This window comes from Tauraco erythrolophus, chromosome 3 (genome assembly GCF_009769465.1).
Source record: "Tauraco erythrolophus isolate bTauEry1 chromosome 3, bTauEry1.pri, whole genome shotgun sequence".
Lineage (NCBI taxonomy): Eukaryota > Metazoa > Chordata > Aves > Musophagiformes > Musophagidae > Tauraco > Tauraco erythrolophus.
Genome location: NC_141467.1, coordinates 8,931,423 through 8,941,721, shown reverse-complemented (window position 1 = coordinate 8,941,721; position 10,299 = coordinate 8,931,423). Strand labels below are relative to the sequence as shown.

The following is a 10,299-nucleotide window of genomic DNA, read 5'->3' as shown; positions in this document are numbered from 1 at the left end:
GGTGAGCGTCTGTAAAACCAGTAGAGTAGATGAAGCCATGGCTGCAAGAAGCGACAGCCTAGCAAGCAGCACCTCAGATCAGCCCCAGGTGAGTTTGGCAGCACCAGGAGCTGTGGATTTCTTCCAGTTTTCCCGCTGCCCTCTTGGGGAACCCCAGTGCTGGATTACAAAGCAGAGAGCCCAGTGAAACTTGAACCTCATGACCATTACACACCTTGAACAGAAAAGGGAACCCCATCCAATACAGCTTAGATCTGTGTTGGTCATGGCACTTTTCAAGGAGATAGGAGATCTCTTTAAACCATTTAGGCCAACAAAGTAATTAAACTGCTCTCCACCTTCTGACCATTAGGCTGATTCAAAATGATGCGAAAACCTGGAATGCAGCTAGAGGAAGCTACATTTTGCAGAAAGCACAGGCCTCCGATGTCTTGTGCCTTCTGTTACCAAGAGGAACTGAAGACCATCAGCTCAGGGACCTGGCTGGAAGAGTGCTGTTTTTTTCTATATGGTTAAACGCCCACGAGAGGAAAATGCCTAGCCAACTGGAATAAATTATGCAGAAAGAAAAATCATGTGAAGAAAGCACTTCGGGGGAAAAAAAAAAAAAAAGGAGTAGATAGTCTTTGTAGACAATTTTTAAAGTATCTAATTTTTTCCAGATTAAAAAAAAGGCAAAACATTTTCTTTACAAATGGAGTTTTCCATCTCCCACTGTTGCATAACTCCTTTTCCCCTTGCACTAGATTTGAAGATTATAGAAATCCTCGACATCTTCCCTGAAACGGCGACACCGAAATTCCTGATCAAAGCTCGGAGCAGCCTCTCGGCTGCCCAGAGCTGTAGCTCATCCCGCACCAAAACCCGGCCCCGAATTCTCAGCCGTACCACGCACCCCCACTTCTGGGACCGGACAGGGTGCGTTATGGGGGGCTCTGCCCCTCACCGAACGAGCACACACAAGTCTCTCCTCCTGCGGGCACCCGGGCTCGCGCGGGCACCCTCGCCGCCGCCCGCCGGGGCCGCGGGAGCCACACACACCCCGCCCCGCCCGTCGCTTCCTTTCTCTGAGGTTGGTTTTTTCCCCCCTTCCCTCAGAGCAGCCGGAAAAGGGAAGCTCCAGGCCGGTCCGTCGGTCCCTTACCTCCCCTCCCCTCCCCTTCCGCAGCCCGCTCCGCCCCGCGCTGCGGCACAGCGGGGCCGCCGCGCAGGTGAGCGCCGCCCGCCCGCGCTCCGCGGTGGGGCCGGGCCGCGGGCGCGCCCCGCCGCCCGCAGGGCTCAGGGCTGCATTCCCAACAAATCGGGTTTTCAGCTCTGGGACTCGGCTTAGGGCTTAGGCTTTAGGCACGCCTGGCTCGTAGGAAAGCCTCCCACGGCACAATGCTATTTTTTTTTTTCCCCTAAAAAATTAAGAGATGCTGATCCTCACCCTGATTTCTCTTCCAGTTTTCAGCATGGCAGTGGACTGGCTCGGCTTTGGCTACGCCGCCCTGGTGGCATCCGGAGGGCTCGTTGGCTATGCAAAAGCAGGTAGGGTGCGGGAAGGTGTTTGTAGCTCCCTCCTCCCCCCCCCCACCCCTCCTCCAGCCCCTCCAGTTAACACTCGGTGTGAGCTGGGCGCCTTTTTACGAGAGCCCCTTATCTCGAAGTTCACGCAGATGGGAAGTTTATCAGTTTGTGCCATGTGCTGATAACTTGCTGCTGTTAGGGTGGGGTGCTTGGGGGTTGAGTTGGTGCTTTGGGTTGATAAGCCCACGGGCTGCTTTCTGGTGGGTGCTGGTATCTCGCCTCTGCGCTGTGCTCTTTGGGTGAACTGACTTAAGTTTGCTTCAGAAAGGCTTCTTCCCTTTAAAATAGCATTAAAATAACATTTAAAATGCTATTTTAAATATAAGCATTCTGGATCTTCAAATGGCATAAATCACCATTTTTTTTCCCTTAAAGATTTATTCTCGTTTTAATGTTTGATGGTAACAGCATACTGCAAGCTGCGGAGTGTTTTCAGAAGGATCCTTTCTCCAAGTAGAGCTGAGCAAGGCAAATCACTTCCTTTTCTGGGCTCTGCGTCATAAGCTCACCCTCTGACCTACTGCTTTCATTTCCTGACCTTTTTCTGAGTTTCCCCTTCATTCGGACAGAACTGTGGATTCATCCCTGCTGTAATATTGTCTCTTTTTCCTTTAGAAATCTTGAAGCCATCGTAGTGTTTGTGGTAGGAAGGCGCATTGCTGAAATCAGTAAGAATCTTACCAGTGCATTTAACTGCATAAATGCTAATGCCTGTTCCAGTCTGCTTTCTACTGGCTTGCTTTGTGCTTTGGGCTGTGAGTAAAGTTTAGGGCAGGAGGGACAATAATGGGAATTTAATTAAGTAATTGTGTTACCGAAAATCCGGAATAAGAAACTTATCAACACCAATGGGATGTAGATAAGCAGACACTTCTTTATTGCGGCGCCGGGTGCACGGGGGATATCTCCTCCTAGCGTGCGCCCCTTGCACCGAAGTCAAACTTCTTATATAGAGCTGACATATGCAAATCCATTAGGAAATCATACATAAACATATAAATTCCCGAAAATCATTAGCATATTCTCCTCCCATTTCTGATTCTGTGCCATCAAAGTTAGAATCATCTAGAAATGAGTCTGGGGTGCAATATAGGTAGGTGGTCTGTGATTCGGTGGTCGCGATCTCCCCCTGCCGGAATTACCTTTTGCTTAAGTTCACGGTTCCTGGCAGGTACCCATAAACCATTATGAAACCGTTATGGTTGGCTTTCCCCATCTTCATTAATCTAGACCTTGATAGCTACATGCATTCCTCTAGTTCTATATAGGTATCATAAATCAATTTACAAATCAACTTGTGCTTTGTACTACATGTTACTACATGTTCTTACTAGATGATTCTAACCGATCCCTTTGGTCCTGGTACAGGGCTATACAAGAGTTCCATAGCAGCAGTTTCATAGCAGCATGTGTTTACTATACGAGCACACTTTTCATTAGAAAATTTCTTATAATTCTATATTATTAAAATCAACTACTAACTAGTTTGTAATTAAAACTATTGATCAAACGTTAATTACCAAAAATTTTAAGTATCAGTAACAATTGCATCTGCGTTTCTCCGAGACCATTATGAAATGGTAGATATCTTTCTTACCCAGTGTTCCCAGATGGGAGGACATGGTCGTGCTGAGGCAAGGGAATCCAGGTCACAGGATTTTCGAAGGGGAACAGGAACTTGTGTGGTGACTTGCAGGGAAATAAATAAATAAATAAAGCTATAATATCCCTACTAAGAACTTGGAGAAACCAAAAGAACATTGAACTTTCATCCATAAAGCTATGATGGTGATCCGTTCTTTTGCAACCAGGTCTATTTAGCCACACAGACAGTGGTCAGCAGTAAGTGCCTTGGGAAGAATATAAGAACGGGGCAAGCAAAGACGAATTGATTGATTTATTTATTTTCTCTCTTCATTTACTACGTTCTCTGGGTTCCAACGTTTTGAGACTCAGGAACTTCCTGAGCCAGAGATGGTGTGGTTGTCCTAGTAAGTTTATGTGTCATAGCCACTTAAACAATGTCTTCAGGTAAAATTCAAGGATATGATGGCTGTTTCTTGGTTCTCAGGCTTGTGGAAAGAATTGTAGCTACCGCATGTTGGTTGCTAAACTGTATGCTGTGTGGAACAGCCACATACTAGAGCATGCATCTTTTCCTTGCAAAAATATCCCATGCTTTCTATCATCTTTATCTCTTGCTTTTTCTACCAAAAGCAGGATCTGAAGCAATGTTACAGCTGCCTTGTTGGTGACTGAAAAATTATACTTTATGGTAGCAATACGCCATCCTCCTGTAACATTGAGAGGAGATCTTTATCAGCTTAGCTTTGCAAACTCTAGTCTTTTAAAGGTTACCTGGCAAATGGAATACATAAAGAACCACCCTCAGTAGCATTAGGTCCTGAATTCTCCATTAGCCTTATCGAGGACATTCACCACTCACAGTGGTCATGCTATTTCGTTGCTTGATGTAATCTAGAAATCACCAGTTTGGATGTGGTATCCTTTATCTTCTGGTAGCTTGGGATTTTCATTTACATTGAGGACTTGATCCAAAGTTTAGGTGAGTCCAGGGAACCTACTTCCAAAGTCTGCAGTTACCTTTGGATCAGATCGCAGATGTACTTAAGAGATATGACCTCTCTTATTCAACTCCTCTCACTTCTTTGACAACTCTTTATTTGTCTGAATAACAAATAACAAACAACTCTTTCCCAGTTCAGTCCATGTGTCCTTTTTCTGATCTTAAACCCCAACTATTTAATGCATCTACTTTATTGCCTCTCAAGAAATTCTAACATTACTCTGTTGAAACAACATGCTTCAGTGTGCACAAAGAAAACACCAATTATTTTGCTTTTCTCACTATTCTTTCCATCGTAAACACATTAATGGCTCTGCTGTTAAAGAATTAAATACTAATGCTATTTGCATATTATACAGGAGTATTTGAATGTGTTTCTTGGTGCAGATCAGCATGGTCTTAATATCTTAAAAAAAAAACCCAACCTCTCTAATCTGCGTTGTAACAATGAACGCCCATCTTTTTTTTTTGTTATTGTTGATGTTTTACAAAATAGATAAGCTGATGAGCAAGTTTATTTCTGAGCTTCTAATAAATGCATTATCTTTTACGTATTCAGGTAGTGTCCCATCGCTAGCTGCTGGCCTTTTGTTTGGGAGTTTGGCTGGACTGGGTGCTTATCAGCTCTCACAGAATCCGAATAATGTTTGGATTTCTCTGAGTAAGTAATTTAAGATTTTAGTTAGAAAGGATTATATTTACCCTAGAATAATGGGATACTTAAAACGAGTACATTAAAGTCTTTGCAGAAGAGTTAAACTGATCGTGTTATAAATCTAGTTTCAATCCACTCTTTAAACTTGTGCCTTAGTGAAAAATCTCCATTAGTGGCCAAACTCCACCGCCGTCCCTGGAACATGAACTGTTAGCATCACTTCATTATTTTTTTAAAGAATGTATTGAGAATGCATGTGAAAAACTGCTTGTCTCAGTGATTCCTCACTACATTCCTGCATCCCTTTTGCAAGAAGTGTGAAGGTGGTAGTTCAGACTTACATTTTTATTCCTTTTGTACAACAAAAACAAGAGAGGGAAACATCTGATATCCATCATTAGTTTGTCTTCTGAACATCAGAAAACCTACAGACTGTGAAGGAAAATGTGTGCTAGGATAAAGAGAAACTTACATGATTTAAAAAAAAATCCAAAACAAAAACCAGTATTTCACATCCTTCAGCAAAATAAAAATCAAATAAACATTTTGTGTTTAAAAACTTGTATGTAGCATGGTATGAATCTGCAAAATGCATTTTTTGTCTTTCTACCATTTACCATATAGAGCTCAGGGTTGCAATCAAGTTAGGACAGTTATCACTATCACTTTAGCCTGTGCCTGCCTAAAGCTATGCCAGTTGCAAAATGATGTGACTTGAACTTTTCTCATTCACTCATAAGTTAGGGTACCTTGCAATTGAAGTGGGCTGAGAAGATACATGTAGTTAATTCCTGTAGCTCAGCTGATGCCTGACAGTTGTTAGGTTGCTGTATCTCAGATACTTGTGAGCATGTGTTTTATGTAATTCTTTGGCCAGTATTCGTGTTAGTAGTATCCTATCCTCTCCTCTCTGTTCCTGATCTGTAGAAGACATCAATGCATGACAGTTCTCCAGCACTAGCTATGTTTCAGTCACAGAATCATAGAAAGGTTCGGGTTGGAAGGGACCTCAAAGATCATCTAGTTCCAGCCCCCCTGCCATCGGCAGGGGCACCTTCCACTACACCAGGTTGCTCAAAGCCTCATCCAGCCTGGCCTTGAACACTTCCAGGGATGGGGCAGCCACAACTTCTCTGGGCAACCTGTTCCAGTGCCTCACCACCCTCAGAGTCAAGAATTTCTTCCTTAGTTCTAGTTGAAATCTCCCCTCTTTCAGTTTAAAGCCATTCCCCCTTGTCCCATTACTACACGCCCTTGTAAAAAGTCCCTCTCCAACTTTCCTGTAGGAACCCTTTATGTACTGGAAGGCTACTAGAAGGTCTCTTCAGAGCTTTCTCTTCTCCATACTGAACAGCCCCAACTCTTTCAGCCTGTCTTCATAGGAGAGGTGTTCCAGCCCTCAAATCATCTTCATGGCCTCCTCTGGACCTGCTCCAGCAGCTGCATGTCCTTCTTATGTTGAGGGCCCTAGAGTTGAACGCAGTAATGCAGGTGGGGTCTCACAAGAGCAGAGCAGAGGGGCAGAATCCCCTCCCTCGACCTGCTGACCACGCTGCTTTGGGTGCAGCCCAGGATACGATTTGCTTTCTGGGCTGCCAGTGCACATTGCCGGCTCATGTTGAGCTTCTCATCCACCAACACTCCCAAGTCCTTTTCCTCAGGGCTGCTCTCAATCCATTCTCCACCCAGTGTGCAAGACCTTGCCCTTGGCTGTGTTGAACTTCATGAAGTTGGCACAGGCCCACCTCTCCAGCCTGTCAAGGTCCCTCTGGATGGCATCCCTTGCCTACAGCGTGTTGACAACACCACACAGCTTGGTGTCATGAGCAAACTTGCTGAGGGTGCACTCGATCCCACTGTCCATGTCACCAACAAAGATGTTAAATAGCACTGGCCTCAGTACTGACCCCTGAGGAACACCACTCATCACTGGCCTCCGCTTGGACATTGAATCGTTGACCACAACTCTTTGAGTGCGACCATCCAGCCAATTCCTTATCCACGAAGTGGTCCATCCATCAAAACCATGTCTCTCCAATTTAGAGACAAGGACGTCGTGTGGGACAGTATCAAATGCTTTGCCCAAGTCTAGGCAGGTGATGTCAGTTGCTCTTCCCTTATCCACAAACCCCGTCATAGAAGGCCACCAAATTTGTTAGGCACGGTTTACCCTTAGTGAAGCCATGTTGGTTGTCACCAATCACCTTGTTTTTTTCCTATGTGCTTTAACATAATTTCCAGGAGGATCTACTCCATGGTCTTGCCAGGCACAGAGGCGAGACTGACTGGCCTGTAGTTCCCCAGGTCTTCCTTTTTTCCCTTTTTAAAAATGACGGCTACTTTTCCCCTTTTCCAGTCATTGGGAACTTCATTGGAATGCCACGACTTCTCAAATAGGATGGATAGCAGCTTAGCAACTTCATCTGCGTAGTTCTCTTGGGACCCATGGATGCACCTCATCAGGTCCCATGGACTTGTGCACCTTCAGGTTCCTTAGATGGTCTTGAACCTGATCTTCTCCTACAGTGAGTGGTTCTTCATTGTCCCAGTCCCTGACTTTGCCTTCTGCGTCGTGGGCTGTGTGGCTGCAGCTCTTGCCAGTGAAGACAGGCCAAAAAATTGTTCAGTACCTCAGCCTTCTCCATATCCCGGGTAACCAGGTCTCCCGTTTCCTTCTGGAGAAGCCCCATGTTTTCCCTTGATCTCTTTTTATCACTGACATATCTATAGAGGCTTTTCTTGTTGCCCTTGACATCCCTGGCCAGATTTATTCTATCAGGGCTTTAGCTTTCCTAACCTGGTTGCTGGGACAATTTCCCTGTATTCATCCCAGGCTACCTGTCCTTACTTCCACCCTCTCTAGGCTTCCCTTTTTCATCAGTATGTTTTCCTTATAGTTTCCTTCGTATTCAGTCTTTCTTTGAGATACAGTGTTCCAGGGATTGCCCTTTCTGTTTTGCTGGCTCCTGTCCCTGCGCCAAGTGGTCAGGGTGGGTGGCTTTAACTTTCTGACCTTAGTGGAAGGTGGTGCAGGCTGAAGTGGGTTGGTGACACTGAGCACTTAGATAGCAGCACACTTCCCTTTGAAGCCTTTTGCAAACATAAATTAGGTAATTCTCAGAACATTAGTACAAGTTAGACACCAAACCCTCTCTCCCTTTTACGAGAAGCGAGGGAATTATGTGCAAAAGTTTTGTGATTTGCGTCTGCACAGGGGTGGAGAGAATTCCAGAGCAGCGTTGCATAGATTATTTCCAGTCTCCAGAGAAGCACATTTGACAAAGAAATTTGAGGAGTACGTGCAGAAGCGTGTGGATGCACCGTCTGCTGGAACTTGATTTAGAATATTTACTCTTCACGTACTGAGGCATTCCAAAGTTTACACAATTTATCGACTCTTTTTGCCCATCACATGAAATAACCCTGTTTCCCTTCTGACTTGATGCTGCTACTTCTCTCTATTCTATTAGTTTTGAATTGTGGCATCTCTCTCACACGCATGCATCTCTGCTGACTGGACTGTATAATCTCTCATTTAAGTTACATCTGGAACACTGACTGCCGTCATGGGAACAAGATTTTACAACTCTGGAAAATTCATGCCTGCGGGGCTAATTGCTGGTGTCAGGTACAACACAGCATAATTACTTTTTTTTTAATTTTAAATCTCCTATGTGTGATTTCTTGTTTGCTTAATTAAACTGAGATGGAGTGAATCGTATTTCGTGTATCTTTTTTGTTTCCATGTGCCAGTTACATGGGAAGTATTTGAAAATGAATTGACAAATTGTTGTTATTGTTTAATTCTGTGCTTTTCCCCATATGCAGTTTGCTAATGGTTGGAAGATTAGCGCTGAAGATGATGGAACAGCCCCACGATAAGTAACTGCTAATTTTACAGTTTAATATCTGGATAAGGAAACCAGATAATGAAGTTACATGAATGCAGAAGTAAGAAGATGGAACAATTTTCTATATCAAGACAATTTTTTAACTTGTTTTTATATATGGAGGAGTAGAATGATGGGATAGAGAGTTTGCATACAAGATGTCATTTGTTTCAGTGATCTGGTAGACCTATTATTGTGTCGTGAGAAATTGGTCCCGGGTTTGCTCTTTCCAGACACATTGCAATGTATTTTAACTTCGCAGTTTTTGTATTCCATAATATACCGCTGACGTGTATGAAGCAGAGTGGACCTGTAATTAAGAAAGTATCCACAAAGAGGCACCAGGAGTAATTAGCTAAATACATCAGTGTCTCTCATACCTTTCATACTGAGTATTACAATATGCTTTACCCGTCACATTCTGAGTTGATATGCCATGTCTGTATAACACCAAACAGATCTTACCTTTATATTGTGAAATGATGCTAAAATACTCTTTTTCTAAAAGTAAAATCTGTTACAAAACTTTATTTGGTGTCTTTTTGTATCTTTTCTGTGTGTATGGGAGTAGGGGGTGGTTGGTTTTTTTTTACCTTCTTGTTCTTTTCTCAGTGGAAGTCTTTGCAGTGAACTGTTCTCCAAGTGCTGTCTTTCGATTATATTTAAAAATCACTTTTTAAATGGAGGGGCAAAAGATTAAATTAGGGGCCTTCATTAACACTGCATTAAAACAGTTGTTGGAGATGAACTTATTCTGTGGATTAATTGAGATCTGTGCTAGGCAAAATGAATAGTTCAATGTTATCTGTCCAAAGGACTGTATAACTGGAATAAAATAGCTTAACATCAACACCGTGTAATTCTGATCTTGCAGGCTTATTTGACAGTAGAATGTATCAGCATTTTATTTTTATCACTTAGGGAAGGGGCTGTGCCTCTTCAAATCTGTCTTTACCAGGAAACCTTGGATTCAGGAGAGCTCGTGGTTCTGCCGTAGTGCCTGAGGACTGAAGTGTGGAAGAGGTATCGGTGGCGTCTGGTGCCTTTTGTTGATGTGCCAACCTTGATTGCTTCCCCTGCACTCAGTCTCCGGGCTCCATTAGTGCAGGCACAGCTAACAGAGGCTTAGCTGTGATGAAAGGGAGAGGGGAGAAACAGGTGAAAGAAAATCTTTTTATCAACTCATGCAATAGTGATACCTGATTATGGATACACTAGGATTCTTACAGCGTGTATATCGTATTCTAAAGGGAGATTTTCTGCAGTGGCTGTTTAAGATTTTCACTTTGGGACCTCTGTACCATTGATTACATCAGAACTTTGTCAACTGCAGAACATATCATTATGGCAAAGCAGGTTTAAATTAACTTACATCTTATGCACAGTACTTCCCATTTTGTAATGCTTAAAGAAGTTTGTAACAATTCTCTCAAACTGCATAAACCAAATATTAAACTACGTAATTGCTCCACTTCATTAGTCACTTCAAAGCTTGTATTTCCTGTTCTGAAAATGGCATTTAGCAGTATTGAGCCAGAGTGATGTTTCTGTGGTTGTGGAGCAATGGAAACCCATCTGGTAGTAGATTCAAAGTGGTC

General features: G+C 43.4%; 1 protein-coding gene across 1 annotated transcript; it reads left to right on the top strand.

Annotated features, from left to right (window-relative positions):
- Window positions 1–1,158: 1,158 nt before the first annotated feature.
- On the top strand, window positions 1,159–9,231 carry LOC104384673 (transmembrane protein 14C). The gene is made up of 5 exons (XM_086608453.1): window positions 1,159–1,211; window positions 1,447–1,530; window positions 4,716–4,817; window positions 8,352–8,439; window positions 8,640–9,231. Exons 2-5 carry the CDS (start codon window positions 1,455–1,457, stop codon window positions 8,695–8,697), a joined length of 324 nt encoding a protein of 107 aa, XP_086464579.1. The 5' UTR covers window positions 1,159–1,211; window positions 1,447–1,454; the 3' UTR covers window positions 8,698–9,231.
- Window positions 9,232–10,299: the final 1,068 nt, after the last annotated feature.

What these genes read in the sequence shown, in the direction of transcription:
- LOC104384673 (XM_086608453.1), top strand. Translation starts at nt 1,455, where the DNA reads ATGGCAGTGGACTGGCTCGGCTTTGGCTACGCCGCCCTGGTGGCATCC. An exon ending in CGTTGGCTATGCAAAAGCAG is followed by an intron (nt 1,531 to 4,715) that starts GTAGGGTGCGGG and finishes TTACGTATTCAG; the next exon opens with GTAGTGTCCCATCGCTAGCT. An exon ending in TAATGTTTGGATTTCTCTGA is followed by an intron (nt 4,818 to 8,351) that starts GTAAGTAATTTA and finishes CTCTCATTTAAG; the next exon opens with TTACATCTGGAACACTGACT.